The sequence below is a fragment of the Neoarius graeffei genome, chromosome 5 (genome assembly GCF_027579695.1).
Source record: "Neoarius graeffei isolate fNeoGra1 chromosome 5, fNeoGra1.pri, whole genome shotgun sequence".
Lineage (NCBI taxonomy): Eukaryota > Metazoa > Chordata > Actinopteri > Siluriformes > Ariidae > Neoarius > Neoarius graeffei.
Genome location: NC_083573.1, coordinates 84,511,726 through 84,535,214, shown reverse-complemented (window position 1 = coordinate 84,535,214; position 23,489 = coordinate 84,511,726). Strand labels below are relative to the sequence as shown.

Sequence of the window (23,489 nt, the reverse complement as noted above, 5' to 3'; positions counted from 1 at the left end):
GACAACCATTCACACTCACATTCACACCTGCGGTCAATTTAGAGTCACCAGTTAACCTAACCTGCATGTCTTTGGACTGTGGGGGAAACCGGAGCACCCGGAGGAAACCCACGCGGACACGGGGAGAACATGCAAACTCCGCACAGAAAGGCCCTCGCCGGCCCCGGGGCTCGAACCCAGGACCTTCTTGCTGTGAGGCGACAGCGCTAACCACTACACCACCGTGCCGCTCCTCACTTTTATTATGATTACACTAATTGAATTTGATTTTTTTTTGGGGGGGGGGGGTAACAAAATGTAACGGAATAATTACTTTCCCTGGTAATTAGTTACTTTAATGACAAAGTAACTCCGTTACTAACTCAGTTACTTTTTGGGAAAAGTAACTAGTAACTATAATTACTTTTTGAAAGTAACGTGCCCAACACTGCTCATCCCCAAATTCTTATACGCTTGGGTTTCATTTAACAGGTATGCTAATGATGGTAATTCAGTGTCTTTTGGATGGCAGGACAAATATTCACACTTTGACCGCATGTCTGTTCTCTGACCGGCTCGAGAGAAGAGCAAATGTGACCTCCGGCTAATCCTCTGTGTCGATCCTGAATATATTTAACATCCCTAGTTTTTTTTTATTTTTTTAAATTCTCTCTCACACTCCGAGTGCAAGCAGCTCCTGATCAATGAGGCAGGATTAATGTGGCTTCACTTCAATCCTGCCCTCTCTCTTTGTGGAGGCTGTCGCTGTCAGTCAGGCCGGTCTAGCTCTCACCTCCCAGCAGTAAATAATGAGCTTGTAATTGACTGAACTTGGCCTTGGAGAAAGTTTTCAGTGTGTATTGTGGCACTCTTTTGTTCCCCAGTTTGTCAGACAGCGCTGTTGAATTCTCAATTCTGATTGGCCGTGCTTCGTTTTCTGTAACGGCACCTCTGACATCCGACTGATGGGTTTTATTAACGAGCTCATTCTAGTCTACAGTAACGGCTGTAACGCAGATGATCGATACAATCTAAGGCTAATAGTAAACATTTAAAATGCAGTTTTATTTGAGATATTATAGCATAGATGACTTGCAACCACGCGATCAAAATGTGCCACGTCATGAGCGTCCGCCATGATGGTGGATATACAAAGCAACTAGGATGGCAGCCGCTGAAAGCGTGTCTGTAAACAGTGCTGAATTTTCTCACTATTACCACGATTTGAACGATCGAGCGAAGATAGATGTATGTGGTTTTGACTCATGTTATTTAAAAAAAAATATCAGGCTTTGCTGAAGATAAGATGCTTCTACCGACCATCGAGTATGAATACAGGTAATTTCGTCCAAACCCTTTTTCATACGCACTATCAGTTATTTTATATTTCAGATATTTGTTTGTGGCGGCACGGTGGTGTAGTGGTTAGCGCTGTTGCCTCACAGCAAGAAGGTCCGGGTTCGAGCCCCGTGGCCGGCGAGGGCCTTTCTGTGCGGAGTTTGCATGTTCTCCCCGTGTCCGCGTGGGTTTCCTCCAGGTGCTCCAGTTTCCCCCACAGTCCAAAGACATGCAGGTTTGATGACTCTAAATTGACCATAGGTGTGAATGTGAGTGTGAATGGTTGTCTGTCAGTGCGTTTACATGCACATCCAAATCGAGCTACTGTCGGTAATCGAGCTAAGGGTCCCAGCAGGGGTGCCAGAGAAATCCAATCCTACATGCACACAAGGAAATCGAGCTATTGTGTGAGGTACATTGTGCACCCGAGCCACAGGTGGCGCTACACGCCCCATCGTGTTGGTACACTTCCGGTTGTCGTCATGAAGAAGAGCTATTCAAGAGTGTAAACAAAGTTATCAGTTCCGTGTTCTCCATTGCGCGTTTTTCTCCCGTCCATGAATTTTAATATATTCAACTCCTTAAGCTGAATGAGCATGAACTCTGTCTCCTCATTGCTCCAGAAGTGCACGTTTCTGCTCGCCATTTTCTCTTCTTCGTTTGTTCCTCCTGACCTCTTCTGCTGCTCGCTACTACTGTTGTCATGCCGACCGAGGCTGTCGTGTTTCCCGCTTGTGGTCTCGTCACTCGTCACTTCCGGAAGGGGCAGTGCTGAAGTAAGTAGCTCGATAGGGTTTACATGCACTAAGTAGCTCGGCTACAATTGCATAATCTAGGTCGTGTAGCTCGATTATGAGAAAACAAGTTCGGTTCAATTTCAGCCGAGCTAAGGTGTTTCCATGGCATTTAGAACTTCGATTTCAGTCGAGCAATGGCAGAAATTCGATTCTCTCTATGTGCATGTAAACGCACTCAGTGTCTGTGTGTCAGCCCTGTGATGACCTGGCGACTTGTCCAGGGTGTACCCCGCCTTTCACCCGTAGTCAGCTGGGATAGGCTCCGGCTTGCCTGCGACCCTGTAGAACAGGATAAAGCGGCTAGAGATAATGAGATGAGATGAGATATTTGTTTGTTCGAAAAAAGGAAGGATTGTCTATGGAATTTGACTGAAGCAAAACACATTTTTGTAAAGCAAATGAGTGCCATAGTATGGATCATGTTAAATCTTTAGGTTCCGAGCAGCACTCTTGCAGGGGCTTTGTTCGCGAATCCCGGGCCGAGGCGTGGTCCTATCGACCCGAGACCGTACTCTTTTGAAAGGGGAGGCTTAGAGGGAGGTGCCTGTAAAATAAAATTTGGCTTCACTGCAGGCTCTGTTGGCCGAGTTATTCATTTTTAAAGCTGACTGGATCATGTTAAATCTTTAGGCGCAGAGCAGCGCTCTCACGGGGCTTTCGTTCGCGAACGCTGGAATACCTGAAATATAAAATAATTGATAGTGCGTCTGAAAAAGGCTTTGGACAAAATATCTTAACTATTGGATGAAATAGTCATTGGACGAAGTGTCCTGATCCCCTCGTCTCCTCTCTCTGTACTAAGCCTCGCCCTCTTTCCGAATCACGGACAGAATTCTAAAAAATCAGAACGTGCCACGGTCACGAGTCCTGTTGTGACCACAAAGATATGGCAGAGCTAAAAGGACGCTTAAAGCAGCGGAAAAACAAAGAGTTGCGCACGCGTGACTGTGTTTTGTATGGAATCTCGCTTGATTCCGCATTTGTATCTCCACCAACATGGCCGACATCCGGGTTTCTATTTTGCTTTGACGTCACTTGCAAGTCAAGGGTTGATATGATGAAGCTTTCAGCAAGGAGACTTTTATGGAAGGACGAAGGATTTTCCTGCTTTTATGCACTTTCTGTTCGCAGTTACGGTACATAACAAACTTTTTTCATAATAACACTGGGAGGAAAAAAAAAGAGGCGCTCCACTGCAACATTAAAAATCTATAAATGGCCCAAAATATTGTTCAGTAACATATTAAAAATTTTAATATTTGCCAAATTGCTGTGTTATTAGAGGAATAAAGCAATTCAGGACTTGCTATTTTGGGAAAATAATCAACTTCAGGGTGGTAAAAGTAACTCCTCTTGACGTCTGGCTGCCTCGTGCCACCCCGTCATTGATTATTTTCCTGTAACACCACACAGCGTTGTGTTATTCCTTTCACGTTTGTCTTGGACACTCTACCACCCGTTCCACTCTACAAACCATCACAGTGTCTTTTTCCTGGTGTCTAACTGAATTGTCTGACAATAAAACGTCAAGAGCAGAGCAGTCTTAATTTAATTCTGGAGAACGACTGTGTACTGCCTAGAACAGTTATTCGTGGACTTTTACCTGAAGCTGTGTGTTTGGCTCCATCAGCATGAGGCAGTTGTGCTTTAGCGTACGTCCCCTGGCATCTTCATGGACAGCAGCCAAGCACTGTGTGTGAAAGAGATCAGCCTCTTAATCTCCCAGGCAATAAATAGGCAACATTAGCGTGGGAGGGGTGAGATGGAGTGCAAAGGTTTAATAATTAATTCAGGACTGAGTTTATTGCCGTTTACCGGAACGCCTGGCTCTAGACGTCTTGTCTCAGGATTTTTTTTTTTGTATCAGGCTATTTTTATTTGCTTTCTATTATTTAATACTGTAAATGTTGATGGTTGACGGTGAACAGTGGATTGATTTATTCCTCAGTTGTAAATATGTTAAAGTGCAGGAAGAAATATGAAATATGTACACCAGCTTGGCTTACTCATCAGAAAGACGGGTGGGGGGAAGGAAATTTTGGTTTTCCATTTTACACATTATTTGTTTGATTTATATTTAGTGTTAGTGTCAGGCTATTTTCTCCGTGTCCATGTGGGCTTCTTCTTTATTTATAGACGCTTATTGGGACAATAGCAATAACTATTGTTGTTTGGGAATAATAAATCATTCAGACTACCTGGGAAAAGTTCCTCCTGGAAGTGTGTGCAGAGATGTGTGAAAAATGATTGGTAAGACGCAAAGGAGAAGTGTGTGTGTGCGCGGAGAAGAAATGGATGTGGGAGTTATTCTTTTGAGCAAGAAACAAAGGTAAAGAGATGGTATGAGAAAAGGAGAGGGATGAAGGTAAGAGAGAGAGACTGATGGTCAGAGGTGTGATGTAAAAACCACGATGGTTAGTTAGTGGCCCCAGGGGGCTCTACAGAGGGATAGAGGTGTGCGTTTGCATTCGCTCCTGTCTGTATTCAAGAGCTTAGAGAGGCTTCATGTTTCTCAGCCTTTATTATCCTCCCTCCTCTTTATTCTCCACAAGAGCCCCTACAAAGGAGGAGGCATGTCTGAGTGTGTCTGTGTTTCCGCACATGTGTCTGTGAGAATAGAGCGGGTCAAGATGCTCTAGAAGAGCCCCCTCCCTCGCTCTTGAAGCACCCTCACTTTTACCCAGCAGACCGTGGTCTTGCTAATCATGCCCCCTGCTCCTTTTGACATGATCTGTGAATAGGGTGCCAGAGGTCGTCGTGATGGAAGATGGAACAGAACGAGAGAAACAAAAAAACATGTCTCTCGTCCCCAGCCAGCGGGGCCGCTTATTATCAAGCATCTATGTAAGAGTGGGCACTTGGCTAGGGTTGGTCAGGGCACAGCGGGGCATCAGGGCCATGAACGAAGTCAGGGAACAGTAAGCCACCCGTATTATCAGCGCTCTGTTGTCTGAGCTGCAGCTGTCACTCACTCAATATGAGAACCAGACTTTTTAGTCTTTCTGGCTCACGGCCATCGGTCCTGAGAGAGAAGAGCCAGGATTGAGACGGGGAAAAAAAAATCAGTGAAAGATGAGGAGATGGATCAGGATAGACAGAGAGAACTGAGGAGAAAAAAAAAATGATCTGAGATGAAATAAGTGACACAAAGCTAGAATTATAGATAACAAATAACGTCAGGCCGAATATTGAAAGATGTAAAGCATTGCGGAACGGTGGTGTGTGGTCAGAGGGACCCTTTTTGTCACATCTGATCGAGTCTGGACTTGAGCAGATCGGTTGATGTGCATTGACTTCCTGTGAAGATTAGAATAAAAAGACCAAACTTTATCCTGAACTGGTTTTATCTATGCCTCTGAAAATGACCAGGAGTAATTCAGATTTAATCTCTGTGTGTGTGTGTGACTCTCACTGCCATCCCACGGATATAACAGGCTTTGATGGAAAATGAAAGTCTGCAGGATGTAGAATTAATGACTTAAGCTTTTGAGTTGATGCAATATGGCTGTAGACCAGGCAAATCTTCACCTCATCCTCCCTGTGTAGCTTTAGAGGACATGACAAGAAGGAGATGTTGGTGGAATTTTAATCTGATGGTAGATGTTTTTTTAAAAAAGGATATATTTCAAAAATCGCAGCAATGACTTGGAGATTTGAGAGAGCGGTGACGCCACTGATGTTGATTTGTCTTCCTCTTATGTTGTTCGAATAGTTGAAATGTTTGTTTTTGGTTTGTGGTTGTTTTTGCACGATGGCGTAGTGGTTAGCACTGTCTCCTCACAGCAAGAAGGTTCTGGGTTCGAGCCCAGTGGCTGACAGGGGCCTTTCTGTGTGGAGTTTGCATGTTCTCCCCGTGTCTACGTGGGTTTCCTCCGGGTGCTCCGGTTTCCCCCACAGTCCAAAGACGTGTGATTAGGTTAACATGGGGCAGCCATGGCCTGAGCTGAGGCTGAAGTGCCCTTGAGCAAGGCACCTAACCCACAACTGCTCCCCGGGTGCTGTAGCATAGCTGCCCACTGCTCTGGGTATGTGTGCGCGCACATCTGTATGTGTTCACTGCTTCAGATGGGTTAAACGCAGAAGGTAAATTTCACTACATACTTAAGTCTGTGCTTGAGTGTACGTGTGGCAAATAAAGGCTGCTTGGCTGTAAAATGAACCTGATCTATACAGTGGCCAGTCTTTCTATTTACTTACACGTTTCTGATTTGATTGAAACTTCTGCTCGTGTTTATTAAAAGAAAAATCCACCCTGAATGACCCATGATGTTAACGACACTAATTTGATTTTTTTTTTTTTTTTAATTGACATGTTGGTCTGTTTTCACATTGTATAACAATTTCCTAAATCACCCACAATTCATGTTGCCAGTAGGATTTACTCTATACTTAAAGAATGATGCAGCAGCGCTTTAGTCCTTGAGTCTGTCCAGCTCTCTCAATTCCTCGTCTGTACACTCTGCTGAAACGGTTCCCAGGGCTCATGGAATTTCTGGAATATCTCATCTCATCTCATTATCTCTAGCCGCTTTATCCTGTTCTACAGGGTCGCAGGCGAGCTGAAACCTATCCCAGCTGACTACGGGCGAAAGGCGGGGTACACCCTGGACAAGTCGCCAGGTCATCACAGGGCTGACACATAGACACAGACAACCATTCACACTCACATTCACACCTACGCTCAATTTAGAGTCACCAGTTAACCTAACCTGCATGTCTTTGGACTGTGGGGGAAACCGGAGCACCCGGAGGAAACCCACGCGGACACGGGGAGAACATGCAAACTCCGCACAGAAAGGCCCTCGCCGGCCACGGGGCTCGAACCCGGACCTTCTTGCTGTGAGGCGACAGCGCTAACCACTACACCACCGTGCTGCCTTCTGGAATATCATGATATTTAAAAAAGTCCATTGCAGACATAGAAAGTCAGGGGATTTGATCATATTTTGGGCCAAGTCATGGAATATCAGGGAATTTTGTTTGTAGCGTGTTTAAGTTTTACTTGCCAGTTCCCACTGGCACCAAAATGGCAATATTTTCCATGCAGTATTTCACTAGGTTTAGGCGGCATGGTGGTGTGGTGGTTAGCACTTGCCTCACAGCAAGAAGGTTCCGGGTTCGAACCCCATGGCCGACAGGGACCTTGCTGTGTGGAGTTTGCATGTTCTCTCCGTGTCTGCGTGGGTTTCCTCTGGGTGCTCCAGTTTCCCGCATAGTTCAAAGACATGCAGGATAGGTAAAATACCCAGCCACTGGGTTTGCACAATCCAGTGCATGCTTAGTGCTGGTCCCAAGCCCGGATACACTGGGGAGGGTTGCGTAAAACCTATGCCAAAGGGGTTGAAGATCAATTGCGGCTTTGCCTTGTATTCTTCCCCGTCACTATGTGATCTATGTAACAAATAAATTAAGCAGTGAAAACTCATTTTTGTCCTGAAAACATCTGTGAATTAGTAAATAAAGCTTGTAAATTGATGGGTTTAAAATCCCGTAGCTGTTTTTTTTTTTTTTTTTTTGGTCTGCTCAGCATAAAGGCGGCATGTTTTTCTGTTTATCATAGGACATGGAAATTCAGCTTTTTATTCAGGGAACTTGACATTTGACTTGGAGTGGGAACCCTAAGACCACCTTAGACCTTCTTGCTAATACCACTGTCAACACCGTCACGCTGTTATTTCACAGCTCAAACTCTCTGAACTGAGTAACCTATGGACCCTTTTCAGTCACGTGACCTTCGTAAACGCGACCGCCATTTTGGACATGTAGCGGACTTCGGCTCGAATCAGTTTGAATGCGAGAAAGGCGACAAACGAAAAACATAAAAGAAAAAGGAGCGAGATGCAGAAAACACCTTCACTGTTCAGCGACGTAGGGCATTTACAGGGCGAGCAGAGGGAGAGGTATTTGCAAAAATTGAGGTTAGCAGGCTTGGAGAACGACGTTTACCTGCTTCCACCAGGATTGTTCACTGACGTACGGAAGTACACCAAGCCCTCGTCTTTACCTGACTTCGGCCCACATGATCTGTATACCTGTGTCATTAAAAACCCATCGCCATACACATACATGCCAACGTCCGAGGTTCCGGAGCACGCTCCGGCTTGCTCCCGGAGTGCTCCGGCCGAGGTTCCGGAGGGCGCTCCAGCCGAGGTTCCGGAGGGCACTCCGGCTTGCTCCAGGAGTGCTCCGGCCGAGGTTACGGAGCACGCTCCGACTTGCTCCGGAGCAAGCCGGCGCGCGCTGCTTAATTTGAGGGAGAGCAAGCCGGAGCGCGCTCCGGAACCTCGGACGTTGGCTCCGGCAGCTATTTATACTGGATCCGGTGTAAATAGCTGCCGGATCATAATTACAGTAAACTAGTAAATACAGTAAAGGAAAAACTTGAGACTGAAAGGTTTTAACAGTCATCCAAATGACTGAACGTAAACATTGCTACAGTAACATACCAGCTACTTGTTGACATTAGCTAGTCAACAATAGCTACTACAGAAGAACCAAGAGGTTACAATGGGTTATTTTAGCCTATTTGGTTACACACTCGCCGCCACAGAATGTTAACAGCAATGTAATGCCTTTTCTGGCTAATTTTATTCGTCTTACCTCCAACAAAGTGGTCACTACACAAGCGCTGGTATGCCGAGGGCTGCCAATCTGTTTATGGCCGCTATCCATCTTCTCCGTCAGGATCCGATAAAATGATAACCCTTGCCTTGTGTGTTGATGGTTACTACATCCAGGTGCACAACAATATAATGGCATGATGGAAGTCTTGCTGAAAGTAAAAACTTTCTTTGGTGCCGTTCCTCAATGCTGGCTGTGGTAAACTACCGGTAGTACACGTCCAAAATGGCGGCCGTGTTTGTCGTGACGTCACGTGAAAAGGGTCCAATGCGACTGAGAGTACTGATTTTGCCCCCCTCCTATTTAAAATCCATTGTAACCGTGCTATCAAAAATGTCAATAAAAACCTGTATGTAATGTGAGTCAGGGTGAACTTTTTCTTTACCAGATGCAACATCAACCTTCTACAAGCTCCTAATGCAGCATTAGATCTTTCCAGTGTAGTATTTTCTCATCTCATATCCACTGCCATGCGTGTGAAAGGGAACAAAGCATTTTATACCTGAAGTAGCTGTATTGATGGGCATCCTGGGATTTCATCTGTTTCACGCTCTTCAAGGCCATGATGGATCACAGCTCTGTATGCTTGCCATGAAATTGTCCTTCAAAAAAAAATAGCCCAACACCTGTCTTCTCAAGTCTCCATCATGAAGCTAATCACGGGCCAGCTCATGGAGTACCAATCCCAAACAGAAATACTAGAAGCAGCAGTTCTAGTATTCTTCTGTCTATTTCTTCCAAAAATGTTCAATTTCTTAAGCTCACGTCTGAGAAAACCTTCCCTCTGTGAGCCGAGTCTATAATAAGTCTCTTTCCATCGCCGGTATCTGGTGAGTTCATGCCTCTATTGTTTCTTCTGATGATGAGGGTCTTCGCAATACAACATTATCAGTGTGCTGCCACATCTGCTTTCCTACAGTGTGTGTGCGAGAGCAAGTGAGTGTCACGCAAGATTTCGCAGCATTTAATCTGCCACAATAACATTCCGTCGCTGGAGAAATTGCTTTCGGAGGCCTGGGAAGTAAACAGACAAGGGGTGTTATTCAGGAAGACAAGATAGAGAAAGGACTGGCGGTAGAGGGAGAAGGAAAAGGATAGTGGGAGAGAGACTGAAATAAAGAGAGAATGAATGGAAAAGGGGAGGGGTACGAGCAATTGTAAACTGACCTTTCAGTCACTGAGCACAAGACAGATATTGAGTGATTCTCATTGTGCCAAGAGAATGAACCTGTTGGCTCGTTAAATGCTGTGGCATATGGATGTTTTATCATCCTCCGCCTTTAATTGCTTTACTGTCAGGCTGTTGTAATACTCAGGCTGCATTTAAACATCAGAAACCAGAATAAAAAACAGAGAGGTTTCTGACATGGAAAAGCGTGTGTGTCTGTCAAACCGCACAGTCTTTTGTCCTCCATACTGGTTTCAGCTTTCATGTGATTTGACCTTTTATCCGATGCATAAACACACGAAGCCTAGGCAGAGCTGTCTGTTTCTCAGTCTTTGCTCATATTCCTCCTCCTCCTCCTGTGTTGCTGTCCGGAGCGGTGGGATGGTACGGATGACTGCGTTTGTTCTAATTGCCAGCGCTTTATTGATGCAAATTGCTGCCAGGCTCTGTGAGCTCTTGTTTAGCCGCGCCGCTGGCTGACATTGATGCATACCCTGAGGTATTTATAATCCTAGAGACACCTGATATTTCATGATCAAGGAGACTGATCTCGTGTCATGATGTCTCGGTATTCACAGTATTGGTCAGCCAGATGGGAGGATCCATCTGGTTTATGTATGAGGGATGAGTAGATGCGTTGAGGCTGGTACAACTCCTACCGCCTTTTGGCACCGTTTTCCTTCTCTGATCACTGGAGCTCATTTCTTAGCCTGACCTGGGAATTTTACCGTGAATCGGCAAGGAAGCCTGTGGAACCCATCCTCTTCTGGGTGACACCGGATAGTGGGATTATAAATCATTTTATAGGAGTGGAGGAGTAAAGTCAAGTGTGTTGAAAGGATGTTCAGTTTGGACACGAACCTGCAGCATCCAGATGAGATTATTTACTCAAACTGGATTGGAGAAGTTTGAAGGACATGAATCGTAAAATACAAATTTACTTGTAATTAAGCACTTTGACGGGCGGCACGGTGGTGTAGTGGTTAGCGCTGTCGCCTCACAGCAAGAAGGTCCTGGGTTCGAGCCCTGTGGCCGGCGAGGGCCTTTCTGTGCGGAGTTTGCATGTTGTCCGCGTGGGTTTCCTCCGGGTGCTCCGGTTTCCCCCACAGTCCAAAGACATGCAGGTTAGGTTAACTGGTGACTCTAAATTGACCGTAGGTGTGAATGTGAGTGTGAATGGTTGTCTGTGTCTATGTGTCAGCCCTGTGATGACCTGGCGACTTGTCCAGGGTGTACCCCGCCTTTCGCCCGTAGTCAGCTGGGATAGGCTCCAGCTCGCCTGCGACCCTGTAGAACAGGATAAAGCGGCTACGGATAATGAGATGAGGTGAGAAGCACTTTGACGTGTAATTCAAAGTAGCACTAAGCTGAGGGGGTAATTCTGAAAGGATATTGATTATTTTCACATTTAAACATGGCTACGTTAGGGTCAAAATACGTGTACGCCACTATATTCATCTACACCGCTATAAGAGTATACGGGTATTTAGCACAAATCTAAAGTCTTTTAACACAACTCTATGTTCTTTAGCACAACTCTAGATTATGGTTACAATAATAATTAAAAAAAAAACCTCATTTTGATATAGGAAGGGGTTTATTATGATTGTTTAGGGACTGGAAGCCAGAATTTCTCCTGCTGTGCATGTTAAGGATCAGTTGTTGATCCCTGAAACGTGGACTGAAAATCCGATTCTTTGGTGTCTTTGGATATTTATAGTTAAGCCGTAACAAACCTTGAATTGTGGGCACCGTCATAGATAACTTCAGTCACTTCTGATCATATCACAAATTCAACTGACTGTCAATAATTACACGTTTGCCGAATTAATTAACCAGCGGATTATGCCTCTTGCCCTGCTTGATAACGTGTTTTGCTGACTAAGAAGTAACCAACAGTTGTGATATGTAAAGAAACTTCCACTAAAGTATCCTAGAACAAATGGCAATTAAATAAAAGTGCAATATAAACATTCAGGAATGACAAAACAACCAAAATTAATATATCAGTTGTTTACAATACGGCAATCGTGAAGCAACCGTATCCTGTAATCTTAATAAACGTAAATCTTGTAAATTTTGCTAGACTTTTCATTCTTTATCAAATTAGCGAATTGTGAATAATAAATATATTATAATTTAAGCTTAGCACTTTAATAAAGACAAAACAAACCTGGAGGTTGTCTGTAGCGGTGTACTGTGTCACGGGGCGTGCTGTATTAAATAATTTGGAGGGAGGACTGGTTAACATACATGGCGGTTTCAAGATGGCAGAGTGGGGAGATACAATCGCTCGTTTTCGATCGGAATTTCGGCAAGTTCATCTCATCTCATTATCTCTAGCCGCTTTATCCAGTTCTACAGGGTCGCAGGCAAGCTGGAGCCTATCCCAGCTGACTACGGTGGGGTTTACATTAGACCGTATCAGCGGATCATCAGATTAACGTTTTTAAAACGATTAGTGTGCACACAGCAACGCCAATACACGATTCGCGTGCACACAGCAACGCCAATACATGGATATGCTCAGCTCCGCAGGCATCCTGCACTCCAAATCACTCCGCCCTGAACAGCGAGTGCCCTCTGGAGGGTGCGCACTCCGGCCCTGCGCAGCTCAGAGCGTGCGAGTGAAGCACACGAGCAGTGATTGGGGACTGAGCCGCTGTGTGTGTGATCCCAGCGCATATCACTTACCACTTGCAAGTGGAAGGATGGCAAGCCTAAAGACAATCATAACTACACAATGGGCAGTATTTGCATCAGTATTTGCAGTATTTTCATACTTTTATACTCTTTAATGAAAGGTGATACAAGGCGGAAGTCCGCGCCGTTTTTCAGCAGTCGTGTCACATGACCAACGCCAGCGAATCAGGAAGGTGGATGTCACAGTGACGTTGTCCAATGACGACGCCAGCTAGAGCTCAGCACAGCGTATCCGCGTATTCTCAATGTTTACACAGCACCGGACCAGACACGATCTGGATTGAATACGTGGACCCTGGCGGATTCCCGTTTCCCGGCGTTTTAATGTAAACGGACAGTGCATCCGCGAAGAAAACAAGACAGATACGGTCTAATGTAAACTTGGCCTACGGGCGAAAGGCGGGGTACACCCTGGACAAGTCGCCAGGTCATCACAGGGCTGACACATAGACACAGACAACCGTTCACACTCACATTCACACCTACGGTCAATTTAGAGTCACCAGTTAACCTAACCTGCATGTCTTTGGACTGTGGGGGAAACTGGAGCACCCAGAGGAAACCCACGCGGACACGGGGAGAACATGCAAACTCCACACAGAAAGGCCCTCGCCGGCCACGGGGCTCGAACCCGGACCTTCTTGCTGTGAGGCGACAGCGCTAACCACTACACCACCGTGCCGCCCAATTTCGGCAACTTTCATAAAAAAAAGTCCATCAAACATCTTTAAACATGATCAGTAAGTATTCATAATAAAGATTAAGCGTTCTTGGATCTTGTGCTAAAGGACTTAGAGTTGTGCCAAAAGACTTTAGGATTTGTGCTGGAAGACTTTTGTGCTAAATAACCGTAAACCGCTATAAGGATACCGTGAAAAGTCCAAATGAGGTTGTGGGATTGATGTTGAAGTTGCTGAAGCCGGATCCAGGCGAGATCCCTTTTAGCCTTTTAAACCCATAGCCTCGCTACTTTGAACTGGGACAATTGTTTCCTTGTCACTACTGGATTCCATGTTATTGAGAGTATTTTACTTTCAGCTTCTTGCATGCGGTAAAAGTTAGCGGTACAGTGTTTTTATAGTCCATATGGGCTACAGTGTCTCACTCACTCACGTTCATGATGAACGTATAAATGAGCACTTCCACAGGAAGCAACTTTGACGTCATGATGGCTGCGCCAGTTGAGCGAAAGAGTTCCTTATAAATTACGCATTTCCTCTGTTTATTCCACTTTAGACATAAAAACATTACAGAAACACTGTCCTAGAATTGATATGCTGACTAGAATTTAGTTAGTTTTCAGTGATCATTTCCTTTTTGAAACTGAAGTTGCAAAACTTTTTCACAGTGTAAAGAAAAAAGGCGTGTGTGTTTGGATGGGGTTGGAAATGAATTCTCTCCAGCAGATCAGATAGCAGTAAGTTCTTTGAACTGCTATTTTGAGTTGTTTCCTTTTCAGTCCTCCACCCCACGCGTGAAGATGAGCCTCTTGATCCAGTGCCGTTTCCATTTCTCCGACTCCTCAGTGTCGTTTTCAAATTTTAATTAGTTGATGATCTTGTCAGCGTCTTGCGCATGTTGCTCCATACACAAGCGCTCGTATACTTGAAGATTGTAAAAGACTGCTCTTGAGTTCAAATAAATGCATATGAGCTGCTGAAGGTCTTTTGACAGAAGTGTGGATACATGCTGTGACTGGTTTTTCACCTGACGTCACAGGGTCACGTGACGCCCCGGTGTCCGCCATTTTGAAGGTCAAGCTAGCTAATGTCAACAACATACTAGCTAGTATGTTACTGTAGCAATGTTTACGTTCAGTCATTTGGATGACTGTTAAAACCTTTCAGTCTCAAGTTTTTCCTTTACTGTATTTACTAGTTTACTGTAATTATGATCCGGCAGCTATTTACACCGGATCCAGTGTAAATAGCTACCGGAGCGCGCTCCGGCTTGCTCCCCCTCAAATTAAGCAGCGCGCTCCGGCTTGCTCCCGGAGTGCTCCGGCCGAGGTTCCGGAGCACGCTCCGGCTTGCTCCCCCTCAAATTAAGCAGCGCGCTCTGGCTTGCTCCCGGAGTGCTCCGGCCGAGATTCCGGAGCACGCTCCGGCTTGCTCCCCCTCAAATTAAGCAGCACGCTCCGGCTTGCTCCCGGAGTGCTCCGGGAGCAAGCCGGAGCGCACTGCTTAATTTGAGGGGGAGCAAGCTGGAGCGCGCTCCAGCAGCTATTTACACTGGATCCGGTGTAAATAGCTGCCGGATCATAATTACAGTAAACTAGTAAATACAGTAAAGGAAAAAACTCGAGACTGAAAGGTTTTAACAGTCATCCAAATGACTGAACGTAAACATTGCTACAGTAACATACTAGCTAGTATGTTGTTGACATTAGCTAGTGCTAACAGCTAGCTGCTAGTACACTGCTACAACACAGACACCGACCCTAATAATACAGTTCTTGGTCATTGCCTGGTAACAGCAAATTTATAACGGGCCATGTCTCAACAGACTAAGAAGTTATTTCAATGACATTTAATAACATTTTGTTTATCCTGAGGACCGAAAGTAAATGAAAATGTGAACAAACCTTAGCTGTAATAAGATGGCAACCACCGGCTCCAGGGACGACCCGCTGATGTAGGCATGTTACCCAGCCTGACACAAAATATTTGTAGGTATCCAAACTCTTATACGCTTTCAGATCAATACCTGTGTATGGCGATGGGTTTTTAACGACATAGGTATACAGATCATGTGGGCCGAAGTCAGGTAAAGACGAGGGCTTCGTGTACTTCCGTACGTCAGTGAACAATCCTGGTGGAAGCAGGTAAACGTCGTTCTCTAAGCCTGCTAACCTCAATTTTTGCAAATACCTCTCCCTCTGCTCGCCCTGTAAATGCCCTACGTCGCTGGATAGTGAAGGTGTTTTCTGCATCTCGCTCCTTTTTCTTTTATGTTTTTCGTTTGTCGCCTTCCTCGCATTCAAACTGATTCGAGCCGTGACGTCCAAAATGGCAGCCTCACATGACTTAGGCTACATCCACACGACAACGGCAACGAGATGTTATTTAAAAATATATCGCGTCCAAATGGGCAACGATCAGTAAAATATCAGGTCCATATGGCAACGCAACGCTTGCTGAAAACGATGCAATACACATGCCACACCTCTAGGGGCGCTGTAAGACGGTCCCTTCGGAGACACCAGAACAATAGAAGAAGTAAGGACGCATGCGCATAAACTATTATGCGCGAGACTTCATATTAGCCACAAAGTCAGGAAAATCTGTTCGTAAAATTACATTATAATGACCAAATACAATGAAAAGTATTTTTCCAGTCTCACCTGTGAAAGGTAATCCCATGTGATCTCGTTTGGACGGCAAACCTGTTGGTACAGTTAAACGCAGCACATGAATCTTTATTCTCCGCTTTGACCTATCCAATATGGCGGCGAGGATGACGTATGATTCTACGCGGAAGGCGGCGTCTTTAATGGTCCGGAATAAATTGAATGCTACACGTTGATGGATTAATTTGCTCTTCTATGTCCTTTTTGAGGAATGTATTGTAGGACTAAAACCAACATCTGAAGAGGTGAGCTCGCTCCTTTTTTCCCCTATTTTTGCTGGCGGGATTGACTCTGCCCTAAGGGCAGAGTCTCTCTCTCTCTCTCGCTTTGCACCATTACACAATAAATATTCACAGTGAAAATATTTTGTAAGCGCGTTTCATGAACCAAGTTATAGGATTTGTTGACAACTCGCATCGCATCGCAATGAGAAGATCATTGGCACTACTGGTGTTAAGAATCAGACCATTTCATAAATGAATATTTTGCTGTAGAGCTGCAGTGTTTGTACAATTGCATGTTTTTGCTTCACTATTACTGTCACTATTCTGCTTCTTGCATTACTACTGTGAACTAACACTGAACATAATAATAATAATAATAATAACATCCAAGCTCGTGTTTCGCTCTCACTAGTGCTCTGTAAGGCTTTTTCCTGGTGATATTCGTTACACTTCTACCCGGCGTGAAGCACTCACAGTCATGTGGTTGTGACGTCATCGTAAACAAATCCGTTCTACTCATCCAGACGACTTCACAACGGCAACGTTGCCAGATCTTTCCACTCTGGAACCCGTTCTCAAAAAGATTGCGTTTTGGGCACCCAAAACGCCGGTGCCGTGTGGACGCCAGGCCTAAACGATAAGCAATTGTATCGGAGTCACCTGAATCCGTTGCCGTGTGGACAGGGCCTAAGTCACGTGGGTGAAAAACCTCAACAGTCCCCATGATTGTGCTCATCTCTGAGCTCAGGTGGTCAGCAGACTCCCTTTCTCAGTGGCTTATGGAGAGTTTGACCTTTCCAGGGTCAAAAAGAAGCATTAGCAACCACCTCTGTGCTGTCTGTTTTGGAGTCGGGGGGTGGAGGAGAGACAGCTGTTATGAAGCAGGAGGATTAAGGTAATGGCACCTTTCAGCTAATGGATGGACAGGAGGATTCATAAAGCTCAGACTGACATGATGGTGGAGTGACGGAGGAGTGTCGGATGAGTCTATCCTATTCTTTCCTGGAAAACTTTCAGCTCTAATCCAATCAAATGGCTCTTTGATGTTTCCAGCAGCAGTCTCACATCAATCCCACTAGCTTCTAACACCATCAAGGCTCCTACTGCAAAACCAGGTTGACGTGAACAAAAGCTGTTAGCCTCTGAATCCTCTCTCTCTCTCTCTCTCTCTCTCTCTCTCTCTCTCTCTCTCATATTTCCTCTTCACAGGCCTTGTTTGTTGTTCATTTACTCTGCGGCGTTCAAACCTTGTTAACATTTTTTTTCTCACTGTGAGCGTGGACACCAGGCACGATGCCACCGACAGAAATGTGTAATCACACATTTGTAGAAGAGCTAATGGCCAAATTAATTCCCCCCTCACAGATGCGTGGTAATGACCGAGTGATTTGTTGCTTATTTTTCACAGGAATTCATTGCTTTTTAGAAAAGGCACAGCTGACGCAGATCTACTAAGACGCCAATAAGCCACGCAACCCAATCTGTCAAATTCGTGGTTAAAAACGTCCATTAGCAAATTGAAACTTTTTTCCCTTTTGTGTCTGATGTCTTGGCCCACACTTTGACTCTTTTTTTGCAAATGATAAGAAGCTTGATGCTCATCGGGAAGGACTGTTTTGTATTACTCGTTAAAATAAAAGTAAATGTCAAGATTTAAGTGATATGGCATGTCCTGTGTGTGTGTGGTGCAAAGTGCAAATTGATACCTGGCATATTGAGATTCTGGTCAAATTCAGTTTACTAACTAAAGCCTCTTTATTGTTGAGTATTACTGACATTTCTTTGCAATTTCAGCTTCGAGTCATTCACACTTTCGGGATGAATTTTAAATTATGTGCACACGTTCACGCCTGGATCACCCCACAGGCTTCATATGGCTTCAGCCTGGGGGCCCCCACGCCCCCCACCTCGCAGGGGGCCCCCAATTGGTCAAAAGAAAAAAACCCTTCATATTCATTGGCTCAAAATGAATATTTAAATAAACGGACGCTGATTGGGTGAGGCAAATCCGCCTTCCATATATAGTTAGACGTCACGCACGACGTCACTCCACAGTTGAACAGTGAACATGTGTGACAGAAAATACAAGAGTGGTGCTCAAAAGCGCAAGGCGCAACAGCAAAAAGCCCAACGTGACAAAGCTCTATTGAGCAATATACCAAAACTAACAGGGTTTTTTAAACCTAATGAAACCCAACTGGCAAGTGCAAGTCATCATGACACTAGCGTAGCAAACGTTATGTTAGCTGCAGCTGCAGCCAGTACTTGAGAGGTTCAGTTGCCTAAAAGGCCTACAGGCACATTCAATTGACAATTGTATAAGTTGTGATAAGTTGTTGTCGTCAGTCTAAACCTTATAGTTTTTGGTGTTCTGTTTTTGCCGGCCCAGCTGTACAAAGTTTAATAATGAAAAAAACAAACAAAAAACTTTAAAATGTAGAAAATAGACAGTTCTTTACAGGTAGATGGGATAAGATGGTGGTGGCGGGGGGGCTACAGCAACTTGTAGCCTAGGGGCCCCTGGCTATGTTAATCCGGCCCTGCGCACGTTTGTAGCTCTTTAATTTCCTGACGTTTCTCCTGTATTTTTTCATTGAAAGCGTTTCCCGTTCCTGTTGTTTCCTCCCTTCACTCCAATGGTGAAAACTTGTACTAGGTATCATCCCGGTAAGTCACATCAATCTAATGAATTAAATTTCCCCCTGAAAGTATATGTGGAAGGAGCACTCAGTAGCGGTAACAATGCTGGGTCCTGAGGATGTATTTCATACCTATTTAATCTTAAATGTGCACTTTGTGCAGTCTTTGAAACGTATTTGGCAGAAATGAAGAAAGACGATTACTGCTTCGTGACAACAGGTTTGTTTTATTCAGGCTTAGTGAAAAGGATAAATTAAAGAATGACAAAGAAGGTGATTTTGTTACAGTGCCAAGCATTAGTGCTTAAAAGAAATCGCAATTAAGAGGAAGAAGTCATACAGACATTCATTCATCTAAAATGGCCTGGGCCAGAGGTTAGAAACAAAAGCCCACACCATTGAAACTAATGACCCATTTCATTTATAGAGCTTCACTTCTACTGCCTCACAAATGAACATAACGGCCTTTGAGCTCTTTCAAGACTACATATGCATATAGGAATAGGGAATTAAATGGGCTATGGATAATACAATTGATTTTAATGGCCTTCTAGGACAACAGAACTGGGATGTTCCACCATGATGTCTTAGCCACTCTCATTCAGGTCCATTGGTCCTTTATGGGAAGTGATTTAGTTGCGTTTTAATGAAGCCTGATTGGCAAGCATGTGTGAACGACCATTATCATCAGCAGGCTGCTTCTCAGTGCAGTCTACAATTATGGGCACATTTAGGCACAAAGACTTGAAGATTTAAATAATGCATTGGTACTGATGGCAGCTCTGCATAAAGGCCACGTCCTCATCTGTCCCTCGTCCTGTCACTCCACTCCATTCCTCGTCCTCCACTCCGGTCCTTTCATTAGAAAGCTGAGCTCTTTCTCTCTGTATGGCTCTATCACAGTTTACTTCTGATATGTCCATATAAAGATGGGCGACAAAAGGAAAACAACAACGTGAAGTGTCTTAGTAATGTGTTGAGCCACCACAAGCCTAGAAGTGGTACATTCAGCATGTCCCTGGAACTGTACTGGAGGGATGCAGCACCGATCTAATTAAGTTATTCCACGAAATCGAGTCGTGATACACACCTCATCGGCTATAAGCCATGTATGACAAGATTGAGTGGAATAATTGTTTTATTCTATCCACATTCACTGGATTTTGAAAAATGGAGCATTTTTATTTTAATTTTTTGCAAATTCGATTAATAAAAACTTTATGCAAAACGTCCAACAAAATCATTTCCGCTTAGAATGTAAACAGACTGGCGAAATGACGGTAGCAATTTGTAAAAAATGCAATGATGATAATTCTTGAAAAATAAAAAAAAAGATATGTTCTTACTATCAGATACTTTCGTTCCAAATTTTGTTGCTTTGTTTTTGAGTAGAGTTTTTATTTCGTCCTTGGTTGGTTCAACAAAACGCTCTGCCATTTTGTTTTTCTCTACTCGTGGTATATGAGCTGATAGTCTAGTAGCAGAGTAGCCAATCAGAGCGTGCGATTTGCTCATATCCAGTGAATGTGGATAGAATAACAAAAGATATTCAGTCATTTGGTGATTATCTAAAACCTGGGCCTTTTACGGCCCGCGGGCCGCATCCGGCCCTTTGGTTCATTCTGACCGGCCCGCGTAAGGTTAATTAGAAATTACAAAATAAACGTATTTTCTAATTTTACCTCATGCATGGACTGAATGTGCATTGCTTTTATTTTGAAGTTGTGTTCAACAAAAACGCAATGCGCGCGACATGACCATGACATGAAATCCCACGAAACCTAATCCCGCGATAACTACTTCCGTAATTTGTCCAGACCAACCACAAACTTGTACGTCATCCTTCAAACGGTCCAGCCAATCACATAGTGTGACGTCACCAGCAGGCGCCGGAGCCTGAGCCGATCTGTAGATCTGATTCCTACACCGAATGAACTGATGATCATCTGTCAGCTGTGCTTCGCATCTCCACCTCAGACATTCAACCTGACTCTGATGCACTCGTTAAAGACCAACAGAGACTAGATTTCTCTCATTGAACAAATAAAAAACTGAAAAACACCAAATGAGGTGATTAGACTACAAATGTGGGCATCATTATTATAATATGATGTATCTTGCTTGATATTTGGAGTAGAAAGACAATATTGTGATGTCTTTATTGTGTTTTGGGGTGAATGTGACTGAAAAAAAAATGGTACAAACGTTCACATTTTGTTAACCATTGTTTTGGGAAATCTGATTGAATAAATGACATTTTTTTTGGAAGGCAACCTCGTTTTTTCCATACTCTTACCAGTCTTAGCAGCTTGTAAAAACAATGTTATTTATTGCTTTATATAAAGAAATACAATTAATATTATGCAGAATTTAGTTCAGCCTTTTGGTCCGGCCCGCCACAAAATTTTCTGTTTCTCATGTGGCCCCATGGAAAAAATAATTGCCCACCCCTGACCTAAAACATCAGTCGAAAATCTGTCATAAGTTTTCAGTTGGGTTGAGATCTATTGACTGTGAAGGCCATGGCATAGGATTTATATCATTCTCATGCTCCTCAAACCACTCCATGAGCCTTCATGGCTCGTTAATGCAGGCATCCTCAAAGAATCCGTTCTTCTCAGGGTAGAAATGTTGGAAAACAAACAGAGAAAAAAAAAAGCCGTTAGTTGATTAACAGAGGCAACTGCATTGATTCCTATTGGCAGGTGCTCTTGTGGCCTTGAGTGAAAGTGATGCAAATGAGTTACTAAAGCACTCCAGGCAGAGAGATGGCCTTGTACCTGCTACAGGGAGCCTTAAGGGCCACATGTATCACTGGGGACTCCTTCAGTGAGACATTTTGTCCACTTCTCTGCCCCAGGAGAAACCAAAGAACTCCGGGCATTCATGGGGGAAAGAAATGGACTATGTCTATACATGCAGTTTAGCATAATGGCTGGAGATCTAGGTCAGGAATGGAGATGATATTGATTTCAACAGAAGGACTATGATAATGCCTGCAGGATTTTTATTTTAAGTGTGTTATATAGATTATTAGATGTGATTTGTACATGATGTTGACACATATTGACCAGGTAATTAGTATGGTATACAAGTATGTATACATTTCTTCTTCCCTCATTCCATCGTCTCTTTATTGATGATCAGGGGCGCCGTTGGGGGGGGGAGTTTGGATGATTCTAAGGACCCTCAGTGGACAATATTAATATTATTACCATGTGTAAGCTAATTTAATTAAAAAAAATACTTGTAATAATTTTGTCTCTTAAAACGAGCAAATACAACAACCTTCTGGTTTGGTTTTCCATTTTCCGCAAAATTATTAGAATATATAGTCTTTATAATTTCACCCCTCTCCCTGTTCATTACATGGTACACCCTTGCATAGGTGGAGCCAGGGCATGACACTGCATTAGGTTTGTTGCTTTCTAATCCAGTGCTAATGTTAGCTGCGGAGGGTAGAAGCAGAATTGATGGTGAATCATCCATAGGTTGACGCCATCATGAAGAAGTCGGGTTACCAGAAACACAAGGGGGGGTATTATATTCTTTCACAGGGCCCAAACTTTCTAGCGGCGCCCCTTTTGATGACCCACATCAAGCTGTAGACAAATTTTGTGGCATTTACACTACTGAGATACATTTTATGTTCTGTAACATGATTAGGTAAAATGATATAATAATCAGATGGTTTGTGGAGTATGTTTAGTGATGCTTTAATGCACCAGGGTAAAGGAGGCAAAGCAAGGAGTAGATAATCTCCTTTATTGTCTCTGCAATCTACTCTGCTTATTGATTGCCCTGCCTGCTTCTTACTCCTCTCGGGTTAAATTCTGAGCAGCCGATGACATTAGGGCATGCACAAATGAGGATGTATGACCGTCTTTAATTCTTTCACCCTCTTTTCTCCCATAGCAACAGACTGGCACCTAGCAACCATGACCGGATACAGCGGCTGAGGCAGGAGTTCCAGCAGGCCAAGCAGGACGAGGAGCCTGACGACCGACGCCGGACTTACAGCCTCCAGCAGCAGCCATGGGTAAGAGAGACTCTTCTGACTGATTCCTGACTATACTCATCCATTCACACTGTTTCAGGATAATATACAGTTTCACTGTGGTCCTTTGTGTACATATGGATGAGATGATGATAAAAATTGACATGACTTGGCCAGTTTTTTGGCCTTTCCTAACTCTTTCTGGACATCGCCCTTTCAATCGGTCAGATAGTCCAACAGAAGAGCCACTGTAGGACAAACTGTTGAAAAAGTTCATGCCGACACCTTTCTGTTTGAGCCAGCGTTAACTTTTTTAGCAGTTTGTGCTACAGTAGCTCTTCTGTGGGATTGGACCATATGGGCTAGCCTTCATGCCCCATGTGAATCAACGAGCCTTCGACACCCATTACCCTGTCGCTGGTTCACCGGTTGTCCTTCCTTGGACCACTTTTGGTAGGTACTAACCACTGCATACCAGGAACACCCCACAAGATGTGCCATTTTGGAGATGCTCAGACCCAGACATCTGTCCATCACAATTTGGCCCTTGTCAAAGTCACTCCGATCCTTACGCTTGCCCATTTTTCCTGCTTCCAACACATCAACTTCGAGAACTGACTGTTTTCTTGCTGCTTAATATATCCCACCCTTTGACAGGGCCACTGTAATGAGAT

General features: G+C 44.2%; 1 protein-coding gene across 3 annotated transcripts in view; it reads left to right on the top strand.

Annotated features, from left to right (window-relative positions):
• The window catches only part of pard3aa (par-3 family cell polarity regulator alpha, a), a 1,023,559-nt gene that overhangs the window by 954,929 nt on the left and 45,141 nt on the right, over nt 1-23,489 (top strand). For all 3 annotated transcript variants that reach the window (XM_060922480.1, XM_060922479.1, XM_060922478.1), the window contains one exon: nt 22,734-22,857. In XM_060922480.1, coding sequence (XP_060778463.1) covers nt 22,734-22,857 — 124 coding nt within the window. The remainder of the gene's footprint in view (nt 1-22,733; nt 22,858-23,489) is intronic.